This window comes from Triticum aestivum, chromosome 1D (genome assembly GCF_018294505.1).
Source record: "Triticum aestivum cultivar Chinese Spring chromosome 1D, IWGSC CS RefSeq v2.1, whole genome shotgun sequence".
Lineage (NCBI taxonomy): Eukaryota > Viridiplantae > Streptophyta > Magnoliopsida > Poales > Poaceae > Triticum > Triticum aestivum.
Window position 1 is genome coordinate 402,245,470 of NC_057796.1, and position 15,014 is coordinate 402,260,483.

At 47.0% G+C, this 15,014-nt stretch overlaps 1 protein-coding gene across 1 annotated transcript; it reads right to left on the reverse strand.

Moving 5' to 3' along the window:
* Positions 1–241: 241 nt before the first annotated feature.
* Positions 242–7,249, reverse strand: LOC123182385 (cytochrome P450 714D1). The gene is made up of 2 exons (XM_044594930.1): positions 6,822–7,249; positions 242–1,704 (listed from the first exon to the last, which is right to left on the reverse strand). The coding sequence occupies exons 1-2, from the start codon at positions 7,144–7,146 to the stop codon at positions 380–382; spliced, it is 1,650 nt and encodes a 549-aa protein (XP_044450865.1). The 5' UTR covers positions 7,147–7,249; the 3' UTR covers positions 242–379.
* Between the last annotated feature and the right edge of the window lie 7,765 nt (positions 7,250–15,014).

Consider the following 15,014-nt stretch of genomic DNA (forward strand, 5'->3'; position numbering starts at 1 on the left):
TTAGACAGTCTCATTTTGAAATCATTTGGATTCTAAATCCAGGAACCATGCAAATGAAAGAGGTTCAGAAAATTAATAAAATGAGAAAAAATGGACTTAGAAAAATGGAGCATTAAAGAAAACACGTACGCACAATCTGCATAATTTACTGAATAATAAACATATTTTTTCACGATAATTCTAGAATTATTTTCCCTCTATCGTCTCCTTCCCATTTTAAAACCTATGTTTTCCCAAAATGTAACAATGTTACTCATCAATTAATTCAGTTGTTGCTGACAAATGTTGCTTCGGGGTATCATAGCTCACATGAGTAGAGTCACGCCACATTTTGATTTCCGGTTGGTGTTTTTCATCCCTTTTCCTTTTCTTTCATGTGCTAGCTAACTAGTCGATCGTTGGACTTCACAAAGTCATCCTGAGTAGCAGTACCATCAATACGGTGTATGTGAAGCCGCAGTCCGAACTCCGGCTCGATGATTAGCCGGAACGCCGGGGAGTGCCTGTAGTCCGGCGAGAGCGCAATGGCAAACCGCGCGAGGATGACGGCGAGGAGCGTCTTGACCTCGACGATCGCGAGGTTCTGACCGAGGCAGGTGCGCGCGCCGAGGCCGAATGGCATGAACGCCGCCTGCGGGTTCTTGCACGCCGCCGCCACCCCGTTCTTGAACCGGTCCGGGTCGAACTGGTGCACCGTCGGGCCCCAAGAAACGGCGTCGTGGTGCATGGTGGATACCGGCACGAAGAGGTAGGTGCCCTTGGGCGCGAGCAGCTGGCCCAGCCGAATGTCGCCGAACGTCTCCCGCACGACAAACGATGACGGCGGGAACAGCCGTAGCGTCTCCTGCACAACCATGCCCACTGTCTTCATCCTGGAGATCATGTCGAAGTCCGGGTTCGAGGCGCCGGTGGCGCCGCCGCAGACGTCGAGCACCTCGGCGCGCGCGCGGTCCTGCCACTCCGGATGGGCGGCGAGCAGCATGAGGCACCAGGTGGCGGTGACCGCAGTCGTTTCGTGCCCCGCGAAGTAGATGTTCTTGCAGTTGTCCACCACGAAGTCGTCCGGCCGTGGCTGGTCGCCGCTGTTGTCGATGATGGACCCCAGGAAGTCGGGCCCCGGTGAATCCCCCGTCGCCGCCCGGCGCCCCCTCGCGATCTCCAGGATCAGTGATCGGATCTCCTGCGTGAGCCTCCAGATCCTCCGGTTCTTCGCCGTCGGTAGATACCTCAGCGACGGGATGGTGAAGATGACGCTGGGCTCGGACATGAACCCCGACAGCGCCCTGAGCCGGAGGAAGATCTCCCTCCCCCTGGAGTGGTCGTCTCCGAAACAGGCCCGGGAGATGACGTCGAAGGAGAAGCTCCGGATGTCGGCGTCGACGTCCACCGCCGCTACGCCACCCTTGGCGCCGTCGACGGAGTCCTCCCATGAACGCAGTAGCGGCTGCGCCGCGGCGACCATGAGCCCCACCATGCCTCTGACCTTGGCCATGTAGAACTCGGGCGCGATGACCTTGCGCTGGCGCGCCCAGCAGGCGCCGTTGGTCTTGAGGACGCCGGCGCCGAAGATGGGCTCTTGGCCCTTCTGCAGGTACGTCGGCTTGCCCATGTCCAGCGATACACACCGGCCGATCTCCCGGATCAGCTCCGGGTCCGTCACGTACAGCGCCGGCCGCTGCCGGAGCCAGTACAGATACGTGTCCCCTGCATGACACACGGCACGTCACAGCAAAATCGTCAGTCTCCCTACAAGCACAAAACAAAATTGATCTGAATGCTTGAAGTGTTTTGGGCCTACTGGGCCGTCATTTTGTGGCCTTTTTCGTGGTTCAGATGTTGAGCCGGGCTGTTATTTCCTGGTGGACCTATCGGTCTAATGCAAAATATATTTGCCATTACAAGTAGTGCGCGTTCTCTTATATAGATATATAAAGAAAATAAAAACTTTGTGCCAGTCAGCACAGGTGTTTCAATGCGAAATTTATGTGGAGGTTCATGGCTCCACAAAATTCATAGCATGTGTAATGAAATATTGTGTAGAGGTTCATTCTATAATGGATGATTTTTTCTCAAAGAATCACCGCACATTAAATACCATTGTGTATTTTAGATTTTTTTAGGGGAATATAGTGTAAATTTGATGAGTACATAAGTACATGGTCCTTTTAGAAAGGACACAGTCAAATAAAACTCGACAAGAAAAGTACTTCCTCTGTAAAGAAATATAAGAGCATTTATAGATCATTAAACGTGCTCTTATACAGAGTACCCCGCAAAAAAAAAGGCATATCTTTTCAAAAGGGAGGAACCTATTGCATGCATGTCATGTGAGTGAGGCTGTGAGGGTGTGCTTATCTTGAGAATAGTGGCAGACAACCTAGCTAACTGACACACCTCATAAAAATTCCGGTCAAAGCTACAGGTCCTCGATGCAATTACTTAATTGTCGGATCGATGTGAAGTGTCCCGTACGTACGTGCGTAGTATCATGGCAGTGAGATTCCCCCACTCTCCCAAATAGGCCAAGATTCTTCAATCAAAGCAGATTAGTCAGTCAGAGTAGCTTCCTAACCACCACTAGTAGCATCAATCAAAGTAGATTAGAATCTTGACCAGACCGGCCATTGCCGTTCTAACAACACCGCGGCCGGTCGGTCAGTTGTGTTCCATCCACGATGCGCCGTACTAGCTACTTGATTTCTTGACCACAACATCCATATCTGCACACCCTACAAGCCAATTAGTTTGACTTTGCACGTTCATGCATGTGGATGGTCCACGTAACCTCGCTGATCTAAACCACAAACTAAACTACTACCACTGTACTACTGTTCCTTAGCCTGGCTTGAAAGTTTTGTAATTAGCTCAAACGTACGTCTTCCCAGCTACTAGTAGCTAGCTTAGTATGCATTAGCTGGTCATGCATATGCTGAAATCGACGCCTGTACGACCGATGGATGGATGATGGAGAAGCAGCTAGCACAGCTAGGCAGCCACTTTTGGCCAGGTAAGCAGCAACCACCACGAGCGTACGTATACCCATTTGGGAGGTGCGCAGATGCAAGATCGGCATGGCATCCCTGGAGCGCATGTGCGAGAGGCAACCGTATATGCACATACTCGTATATAGCAGCAAGCGACTTGTCAAACGAAACAAAACAGATTTGTTTTTCACTAGATCGAACTGCATCATGCATAGAACTGGGCATGGTTATCCACTAGCCGCTAATTTTAGGGTAGGCATGCGTGCATCTCATATCTCCATGCATGTGGAATCCTATAGCATGAGAGGTGCAAGAGAAAAATCAATAAATAATAATGGTTGGAGTACTAGTAGTAGTACAGTGTACAGGAGCATACATGCATGCATGCACGACCCTGTCTCCTCTGTTGCCATCCGTTGCACGAGCCCTAGCTAAGCTCTAGCTTTGCTAGGTTGGGAAATTCCACCTAACTATAACGTCCTAGCTAGTCGATGCGGAGATAGGCGCCATGTGGGCTTGACATGCTACTTTGACGTAGGGTGGGGGCGGTCCGGCGGGCACTGGGCCACCTCCTAACTGGAATTAATTATCTGAGGTAAACCTTTTTCGAATAATCATTAACATGGTTTGTTGCTCGTTGGTTCATTGACTGAGAATATTATCACAAAAAAATAACTATTTTGAAATCGACAAGAGTTTTAACCGGAGGCCAGGATGTGTGCGATTGCAAAATGATGAGGGCATATCATTATGAAACTGAAAATCATTCGACTGAATTTTCGTAATATATATATATATATATATATATATATATATATATATATATATATATATATATATATATATAAAGGCATTTTTTCATAAAAATGTGTGGGACTTTTATGTTTTTGCATTGGGAGTACTAGCGAAAAAGTAAACGGTGAATGCATGTGGGTTTTACATTTTGAAAAGTGTGGGGCAAAATAATTAATTGATATATAGTACCACTAGCCAAGTCATATTAGGGGAATATTAGCCTAATACGAATTGATGGAAGATCAGAAAGATTATAGTTTGTGTTGGTCAAAAACAGCATTGACTTAAACTGTGGGACAGCACACAAGCTAATCAAATGATAATATGAAACTAGCGGCGGGTTAAGTAGTGTTACCATATCCTCCATTATAAAATGCTCTAGTCGGTGTCTACCTACGTTGTGTATGATCATTCAAAATGAAAATATTGCTTTCAATATTTCCATCATTAAGAATTAGGAATCAAGAATATTCCTATACATCAACTATCATGTATGCAAGGAAGTCTTCGCATAGACACAAATATTGCTCCAAGTTTCTATCAAGATGCATGAACTCCACAAAATATATAGGAAGACAATAAATAATTACTCGCAAGCTGGAGCAATATCATAAGAAAACTAGCTAGGTTTTGATTATGATTTTTCCTACTCTCTCTTGGTTTAGGGCTGAATTACAGGGCCATAATATATATATTCACCAAGTTTGAGCTATTGACAATATATTGCAAAGCTCCTTACAAAATGGATAATCATCCATGGAGATAGAGCTCTCTCCAGCAAGCTAGCTCGATCGGTGCGGTGAACAGCTACACACATGGCCGTTTTCGGAAAGCCTAGCTGACTATCTCAGTGTCTTAACTACCTATTCAAGGGTCAAATGCCAATCACCTACTAATTTAATCTGGAATAGTTTATGACAGACACGATGAGATAATTTAATCTGGAATAGTTTATGACAGGCATAATTAGCTAAGCTAGGTGCATGCATGCATGGTTGGGGACTTGGGGGGGGGGGGGGGGGGGGGGGGGGGGCGGTCTCAGATAGTAGTGCTATATATGTGTACCACCAGCTTGGCTAGAATATGCTGGCATGTTTGCTTGACATAATTCAGGAAAAGTTCTCTTATGATTTTATATAAAAAACGGTATTATATATGTTGATTCTTTCTTAGTATTGATTTGACAGTTTTGACTAACTAAATAGGCCAGTATTCTCGAATCCAATCACCTGCACCTTTTGATGGTACATACTCCTATATGATGCAGATCTGGCTAAAAAAGGGTCTATGATCCGAATGAGTTGGAACTTAGGACACAGCTGTATGAACTCTTGCAAGAGAGAGGGTGTTTGGTTGTTGTATGGGACAGCTTATATTTTGGAGATGTTGCGTCTAGGTGCACAAGGCTATCGACTACAGAGCAGTGCTACGCGGACGACCAAATTCAGACGATTGGTGCACGACGATTAAATCCAGCCATGAAATCTCGTCCTCTTCTCCTACAAGGCCGCTGGATTGTGGGTCGTCTAGATGCAAGAAATGTATGGAAAAAAGTATGCTGCTGTGATTTTAATCCTGTCTTGATTTCGTTTTATTTTGAGACCCAATATGCGCTGATTAATCGCAACTTAATTAATATTCTCTTTAACGCAACATGCATGAACAGAAACGGAGAAATCCCACGTTCCTCCTTCAAGCTATAGCTATGGATGCACTTTTTGCATGAACTAAGCCTGGTTGCTTTACTAATTGGTGCAGCCAACCAAACACACAAGCCAAATGGCGAAAGATCGGGCATCTATGTAACACGTTTGGATGGACGGTCCGATTCGTATAAAAACAAGAAAAATTTTGTTTGGTTATTTTCACTGACTGGCACGAGCTATATACCATCTTCCAAAAATTCAAAGGGTAAAAACAAAAAGAGGTGACCGGATCACTACAGTTCTTGCGCGTAATTGTACTACTAGGAAACAGTTGTCAGTAATCAGCACGTACAGCTCATGGAGAGGGTTGGACCAGTCCATTATGCTAGCTAGCTTAACCATGGGTTAAACGGTCCCAAAAAAGGCATGGCGTGTGCTTGCGTGCTTTGCTCATTCACCCAACACATATGCATGCAAGCTTGCTTAGTCGGCAGGTTAAGATGTCGACGCCGTTTGGAAAGAGAAAGAGGGAAATCGGAAGTACCTCCGGCCGAGTTAGACTATTTCTATTCCAAGGCTTCCATCGGTCGATCCAGGGCTAGCTAGCTTTGTTGACTGCGATACTTCTCTTTTCCTAGGCACAGTTGCTATCCCAATTTTTTTAACAATTTACTCCTATTTCCAGATGTTGACTTCATTGGCAACTCAAACTCCATGTACATATTAATTTCTTCTGTTGACTATATATTATCCCTCCCACATAGCTGTGTCAATTTTGTACTCCCTTCGTTTTTATTTAGTCCACGTATTAGCTCTGGTCAAAATCAAGCTTTATAAACTTTGACAAAGTTTATAAACAAAAATATTAACATATGCAATAACAAATTAATATTATTAGATTCATTATTAAATGTACTTTTACATCATTTTGATTTTCTATGGTAAATGTTTATATTTTTTTCTATAAATTTGGACAAACTTTACAAAGTTTGATTTCAGTAAAACCTAATATGTAGAGTGAATAAAAACCGAGGGAGTATGGATGCCACTTATCAACATCTAGCCTCATTTTTATACCATACAGTAGCAAGTCAACTTGCTAGCTAGCTAGTTAGGGCAAGCATGCGCCTGTAGCGGTGCAGTTTCATGCATCCATCCATGACTTCCATGACGGAGAGAGAGGTGGTTTCATCCACGCATGCTCGACTTGTACACGAACAGATCGAGCTAGCATAAAAAAAGCCGGCCGTTCATACCAGTACACACATGAACACAACTGGAGCAGTACCGAGCAGCAAGCATGACAACGCACGCGAACCAGAGCTAGCTAGCCCACTTAATAAAACCAAGTAGAAGCAGAGATGGACGGACGGACGGGCGGGCACGAAAGACATACCGTAGGCTTTCCTCCACTTGTCGAAGTAGGGGAAGATCCGCTTGCAGTAGTCGTCGAAGCCGTCGTCCTTGTGGAGGCCGCCGGCGGCGCCGTCCTCCTCCGCCGCCACGGCCTGCTGCACCCGCGCCTGCATCTCCGAGAGGTTTCCCATGAGGAACGACGAGGGCGGCGGCCCGTCGATCCCCTGCCGCCGGAAGGTCTCGCCGACGCGGCGCGGCCAGCTCACCCACGCGGCCACGCACAGGTAGACCACAGCGGCCGCCGACCCCACGGCCACCAGAGACAACGAGAAGCTCTCCATGGTCACCATGCTCTCCTGGACCATACAGATCGTCCCTCCCTACCTTTCTTTCCTTGGCTTCTCTGTCTCTCCCCCCACACACAATCGCAGACAGTTGCGTTGCCCTGTGTATATTCCCCCTCTGTCTCCTGTGGGAGGCGATTATATAGACAGACGCGGTACGCGGGAGGGAGCGGTGCTACACCTGTAGATCGATGTGTACATGCCGGGGCTGAGGAGTAAACTAATGAGATTAACCACAAGGGTTAATTTCGTACGCGTGAATGGGCTGCATCGCCGACCGATCGAGCGATGGAGAGTGCCATACTTTCACATGTGGTGGCCAATACATCACAGGCCATCCTGGCTGGCCGGTGAGCTGCAGGACGGACGGACTACTACCATTTCCCATGCACGCGTTGACAGCACCACAAACAAGAGAGGGCTTTTTGACCCCGCTGTACCAGGACAGACAGGTAGGCCCCACGTAACGACTCACCTAGTGCTTAGGTCTTTGTACAATGTTAGATGCCTATGGAGGTGCTTAGAAAAATGAACTGATTTTTTCTGAAAAATCAATGCCTATTTCTACAGAAGAGGTGCCTAATTAAACGTTTATTCTCTAGATTATGATACGCGTATGATACTAAGCGCCTTGCACTAAAAGCTGTACATTGCCCGTAGTGTGTAGTATCATAAGTTAGTATACGCATACGATACTAGATTATTATACTACCTCTGTAATGCATACTACTCCCTCGTCCGAAAAAACTTGTTCCTCAAATGGATGTTTCTAGCACTAACTCGGCGTTAAATACATCCATTTGAAAGACAAGCTTGGGACAAAAAAATTCGGACGGAGGGAGTATCACAGGCTAGTATCTTAGATTGCCTTATTTATTTTCATGCAAGACACATACTAGCACGGTATTTATTATGATATGGTATCATGATATGATACTCAACTTTCACTTTTGCGCCACATCACCAAAACTGCTTAGTTGAAATGCATGATACTAGATATGATACTTTCATTAGGAACAGCCTGGCCTTAAATATAATTGTTCCTGTATGCTCTATGGGGTTCACAAACATGATTGCACGGCAGGCCGCGACTACTCTATTGGCTCCCCAAGATAAATAAAGTTTGGCTCAAGATGATGCCATTATTGTGCTTGAAGATATAGTTAATTAGGGGTGGTGGTTTATATATATAATTAGGGGTACAACAATAATGCAGGCAGGCAATAAGTCAAAACCTTATTTGGGCTATGTCGTTGAAAATCAAGGGAGGGGGAAGCGGAATATTATGGACATTTTATCTATTATACTATGTGAGTGTGTACGTAGCGTGCTTAGGTTGCAAAGGTCGATGGGCACATTTGGTAATTCAGGGTCGTATATGTGGATAGGGGGCACATCCCCCCCCCCCCCCCCCCCCCCCCCACAACAGCGTGTGAGCACTCAACACGTTGTATATATTCAATAGTTGCATCATATAATCTTATATAAATAGATTGTGTATCGAGACTATATTGGTAACTAAAATTACGTTCTAAATGTTTATGTCTTTATATTTTTCAGGATATACAATATACATTATTGAAATAATATATATTACTATGTTAAGGTTCATTGTGCCTCAATCACACCGGGGCCTCAATAATGCTAGAGTCGTTCCCTTCCCGCAAAAAAAATGCTAGAGTCGTTCCTGATGCGCACTATAGTCTGCTATCCTTCTATGCGTTTAGAGCTTATATAGAAGTGGTAAGACGTGCCTGATCCTAGCAGGCTCGAGCCTTCCATATTCATGCGGGCCTGCATGCAAGTTGTCCAACGTTGAAGGATTGGTCGATCAACTTGTCTCAATTTGGAAGATATGATATGCATGGACGATGATAGAGCACATGCACCGCTGCTTCTGCCATCCTTTTTGTTGGACATTTTGGTGGTGCGAAACCGTTTATTTTCCTTCCTGTTATACGCCATAAGATTCCAGCTTTTGTGAGATGAGGTTGCGCATGTGACATATGCTCCCACATTGTAGAGTGCATGCACACCTCTCCCACGTTTTCACTAAAATTGATCATGGACTCGTGGAAGGTCATGCCTGAGTAAAGTCTTTACGTGTTTTATGTAACCAGCACCATGGAGGGGGCTTATTGGATCGATATGGGGAAGGGCCCATCCTCGTGAAAATTAGGGGGCCCAGAGGTTTAGAGCATCTACAGCCGGGCATTTCAAATCCGTCTCATACGTCCGGGCGGGCCGCCCGATCACTGACCGGTCACGAAATTTTGACCTAGCCGGGCGTCTCAAACGGGTCTCAAACACTCGGGCTGACTGGCACCCCTCATATCCAGCCCAAATATGGGGCGGATATGTGGGCGACCGGGCGCATCCGCCACGTCGGACTGACGGTGGCGTCCCACACGAAAACAGTCCGAAGCTCGTCTCCTCCGTCGGACCAATGTCGCCACGTTGCGTCGCTCCGACGGGCCGCGTGCTGCCTGACCCGGCTATTTAAGCCGATGTCCGGCACCGAAACCCCCTCCATATTTTCCTCCTCCCGTCCGCCGCTGCCGCCGCCACTTTTCACTCCCCACCCGCCACCACCAGTAGCCATGCCCCCACGTTGTCGGGTGAGGAGCTACCCATATCTAACGCCGGAGCGGCCGGCTGCAGCTCCTTGAGCAGATCCAGGCAAGGCATGAAGCCCGGATCGCCACGGGGCTACCTCCAGATGCAGTGGACCCAGAGGAGGAGTTGGAGTTGGAGGAGGGGGAGGAGGAGGATGTGGGGGACGCCGGGGACGCGGATCCGTAGGCGGAGCAACATGCCATTGATAATCCTCAAGTGCAAGGAATCATCGTAGCAATTTTCAAAGGTGGAAGTGATAAGTATGGAGTGTCGAACCCATAAGGAGCTAAAGTAGATCAATATTCTCTCAAGTCCTATCTGCCTACTGATACAAACTCTACGTTACACCGAACCTTTGCTTCCATCTAGAAACGAGAAATAAAACTACAGTTGTGGGGTATGAAGAGGATAACTTTGCATGATATCGGAGAACTAAATATAAAAATAGGTGCTGCTAACATAAAGTTAGAATATATTACTATATATTATAAATAGAGAGTGTGGAATAATGATGGATCGGTGTGCGGAATTGTCCTAGGCAATTGTTAACAAGATCGGTAGTCATTATTGCAATTTTATATGAGGGAGATGCATAAGCTAAGATACTTTCTCTACTTAGATCATAGCACTTATGATTGGAACTCTAGCAAGCATCCGCAACTACTAAAGATCATTAAGGTAAAACCCAACCCCTTTATCCCATACGCAACAACCCCCTTACTCCGGTTTAAGCTTCTGTCACTCTAGCAACCCACTATAATTGAATCTTGAACGTATTGCAACACCCTACAGTGGGAATCCTTCACGTGTGCGCGGCACGGAAGGCACCATAGGACAACACCAAAATAAAACATACAACTCAAACCAATCTAGATCATTAATCAATCCAAAACACAAAAGGAAATCTACTCAAAACATCATAGGATGGGAACACATCATCGGATCATAATATGTGGCATAACGCACCATGTTCAAGTAGGGGATTACAGGCGGGGTGAGGGAGAGTGGACCGCTTAAAAGAGATGAGGAAGGTGATGAAGATGGTGATGTTGATGAAGACGATCACTGCGGCGATGGTTCCCCCGGTGGCACTCCGGCGCCACAGAGAGAGGGGGAGAGAGTCTACCCCTTGTGCTTCCTCCTCCATGGCCTCCCCCCTAGATGGGGAGAGGTTCTCCCTCTGGTCCTTGGCCTCCATGGTGATGATGGCCCCCTCCGGCTTCCTCCTCCATGGCCTCCGGTGATGATGGCCCCCTCCGGCAGGGTGCCGGAGAGGGCCTATATTGATATTTCGTGGCTACAGAGGCTTGCGGCGGCGGAACTTCTTATCTATGTTTCTTTTGGGGGGTTTTGGTATTTATAGGAATTTTTGGCGTCGGTCTCACGTCAAGGGGGTCCACGAGGCAACGACAAGATAGGAGCACCCTCCCGGGGGTAGGGCGTGCCCCCACCCTTGTGGTTGCCTCGGGACTCTTCTGGCCCAACTCCGATGCTTCAGTGGTCTCTTTTGGTCCATAAAAAATCACCGTAAATTTTCATCCCATTCCGAGAAATTTTATTTCTACACAAAAAATGACACCACGGTAGTTCTGCTGAAAACAACATCAGTCCGGGTTAGTTCTAATCAAATCATACCAAAATCATATAAAACTGTTGTAAACATGGCATGAATACTTCATAAATTATAGATACGTTGGAGACGTATCAGCCATCCTCGATCCCCTCCGCTCGGAGTTGGATACAGAGGCCAGACGCCGTCATCGGTAGGAGATGGAGGCGGAGCACGCCACAGAGGAGGAGGAGATGCTCGACTAAATGGATTAGGTCAAGGAGGAGGAGCCGAAGCCCTGCTACACGCCCGTCCACCCGGTGCCTTGCACCGACTTTGTGGACATCTCCGACGACGAAGATTAGCTAGGGTAGTACGTAGGATTTCTTTTGCATGCTTTGTATGGATCTAGGGTTTGAAATATGAGAGACTCGGATGCAGAGTAGCAAATTTGAGGCGTCACCGGTCACTGTCCGCGGACTGGCCTGGTTGCATCCGCGGGCGTTTGGGGGATCAGATTTGGCAAGTCCGGTTAGAGCATCTACAACCGGGCGTCCCAAACCCGCCTCATGCGACCAGGCGGGCCGCCCGGTCACTGACCAGTCATGAAATTTCGACCAAGACGGGCGGCTCAAACGGGCCTCAAACGCCCCGGCTGACCGGCACCCCTCATATCGAGCCCAAATATGGGGCGGATATGGGGGTGCCCGGGTGCGTCCGTCGACACCGCTGCAGGTCGTAGCGGTCCCACCTGCAGTGACAGAAGCTTCGTCCTCTCTCATCGGTGCACCCAAATTTTAGTCTCGCATCGGCGGGCGAGGTGGACGCTGACTGGCTTAAATAGTCGCACCGGTGCATGGCGGCAAGCTTCTTTGTTGTTGTGTAGGTCGACCAATTCTCGTCGCGTGAGCGAGATAACTTCACAATAGACTGCATTTTATTAACCGATGATTGTTCGTCGAGTGTCAAGTTCATCTTGTTCATGTACGTTGATACCCTTACTACAATGACAATAGATTTATTATTTTGTTCATCGATTTTTTTTTGACAACTTATGATCCATAAAAAGCAGTACGGCCATGAATGTTTCTCCTGTGGAGAAGATAGACCCTGACTATGAATCTTCTATGTGATAAACATAGAAGATTCATAGTAACAGTCTTTCTTCATTACAAAATATCCAATGATGTCAGAAGCTTATCTCTTATGCACGGCCCGGTTATTTAAGCCGGTCGACCAACTCGTCACGTGGTAAGGTGGGACTAATACGGGTGTGAAAGTCTTAAGTACAAGCAATTTTCGGTGTGTTTTGAAAGCTCAGTCGGTCCAAGACGGATGGGATAATTGTCGTGCATGGTGCTGCATGTAATAGATGTTTTGGAAATAGGGTATGTGGTTGTAAATGATAAATTTTAAGGCCCGTGCAGTCACTCTCCGCGAGCGCGTCCGCGGATGTTTGAGAGCCTAAATTTGCAATCTGCGGCTGTAGATGCTCTTATACTCACTCCATTTCTAAATATAAGTGTTTTTAGATATTTCAATATAAACTACATACGAAGCAAAATGAATGAAAAGCATCTATATACATCTTTAAAAGACTTAATTTTTAGAAATGGAGGGAGTAGTTCAGAAATTTACCAGGCCTTCGTAGCCACTCTGTAGGTGTAGGATTATCGGGTCATGACTGGCTCTTTTTTTTTTAAGAAATGACTGGCTCTGCTTTGTGCATGCATATCAAGATAAGTGTGCAGGCAGAATGCATCACGCATGCAATGCAAAGGCAAAGCAGAAGTGGCATACATACATGCACATGCATATATACATTCCGGCTGATGATCTAGAGGTTTTGGGGAGGAGGTCGGTGATGACTGATGATGAGTCGATGGTGAGGTGGGTAGGGTGGGCTGTCTCGGACGGACGCATGGACCGTATCACCGCGTGTCCCTGTCTCCCATACAAAGCACTACACGTGCGTGCGAGCGTAGGGGCCGGGCATGAACGAACTCCCGGGCGGGCAAATTTGACAATTTTAACCTCGGGATGAAATCATTTCACAGAATGAACTGGGTGCGAAACTATTTCACTCCCCTGACCTTTTTGTGTAGCGCCCGCCACGCCGGCGCCACACCCTACTGTGCAGCGCCTAGCGCGGCGGCGTTGCATTCCTGTCCACCGTGGCAGCCCCTGGGCCCGCACCCAGCAGTGCAGCGCCGGCGTGCTAGGCGCCACACATGTAATGTGCAGCGCCTAGCTGCTAGGCGCTGCACAGTGACTTATCCAGCCACTTGGCTGGGCCCCCTCCCCCACCCCCCCCACCACACACTCTCTCACTCTCTCCCCGAGCTTTGCCCCCTCTCCCACTCTCTCCCCCTCTCAAATCTTCTTCCAAATTTTACAAATTTGAAGAATTTGTCCGTGGATTTCGAAGTCAAACCCTCCCTCAAGGTAATAATCTCCGATCCCCTTGTTTTGATCCAAGTAAAGTTCTCCCATTGCTCATTTGTTGCTAGTTTGGGGAAACCCTAGTTTTGTTTGGATCTAGAGATTTGCATGGAGATGTGAGATGTTTGTTAGCCAATTTCTATGATTAGGCTTTGTTAGTATGCTAGGGTTATTCTTATGGGTGTTCTTATGTTGGTGCTAGGGTTAGGTTTAGGGCTAGGGTTATGGTTAGGGTTATGGTTATGGTTAGGGTTAGGGTTGTTGTTTCATATATATATTAGGGTTTGTATTCCGTGTTAATCCATGGATTAGTACTCATGGAAGCAATGTTACCTTGTGTTCTTTGAATGCTTATAGGGATGGGAAGAACATGTGTGTTTATTCATCATGGGGACAAAGACGCCTTTTTGAAAGGCAATAAAGAACCGGACCCGGATGAGCTTGACATGGTGTTTGATAGTAGTCCTAGCTATGCGGAGCTCTTGCAACAAGTTAGGAAAGATTTGAATTGGATGGACCCTAGTGATATCATTGAGTTGGAGGGAAGGCATAATGTTGGTTTTGGAATGCACATCCGTTGGAAGACAATGCGTGTCAACTCGGAGCAACGTTGGATTGCATACAAGGAGACGGTGGCCGAATCACTAGACAAGGCTCTTGAGTTATTTGCAACGAAGAAGGTTGATTCAAGTTTGCATTTGGACTTGAACCGGAACCCCTCCCCTTTGGTTGCTAGTAGCCCCCCACCCTTGAAGCGAGATGAAATTGTTGAACCTCTTTTGACCCAAGAAGTGAGGCCAACATTGAGCCCGTATACAAACAACCAAGATGAATCTTTGCAAGAGGACAATGATGAGTATGCGGACGATGACAATGAAGTTGATCTCCATGACAACAATGTGGGTGATCTCGACAAATATCATTTGCAAGAGACAATGGACCATTCCATCCCTTTTTCCCGTGCATATGCATCGGACTCGGATGACGATGGTCCCGATGAACAAGTTGATGCGGAGGGGTTCACGGTGAAGGAGGCCGAAGCTTTCGAGAAGGTATTTGGTCGGGATCATCGGACTACATTGTTCAAGGATGTTAGTCTCGCGGATGAAGCCGTGGTAGATGGTGGCCAATGTGTACCTCTTGGGGTTAGGCCAAGCTCTCACCGTGATTTGGTAGACGACAAGAACCGGATTGCTAAAGGTTCTAAGTTCGACAGCTTGTTGGATTTGAAGATGTGGCTCGACAACTACTCGGTTACGCATTATCGTCCACACAAGGTGGT

Excerpts from the sequence above, each read along its gene's own strand:
- LOC123182385 (XM_044594930.1), bottom strand. The coding sequence starts at position 7,146 with ATGGTCCAGGAGAGCATGGTGACCATGGAGAGCTTCTCGTTGTCTCTG. Across the intron at positions 1,705-6,821 it reads CAAGTGGAGGAAAGCCTACG|GGGACACGTATCTGTACTGG; the intron begins GTATGTCTTTCG and ends TGTGTCATGCAG.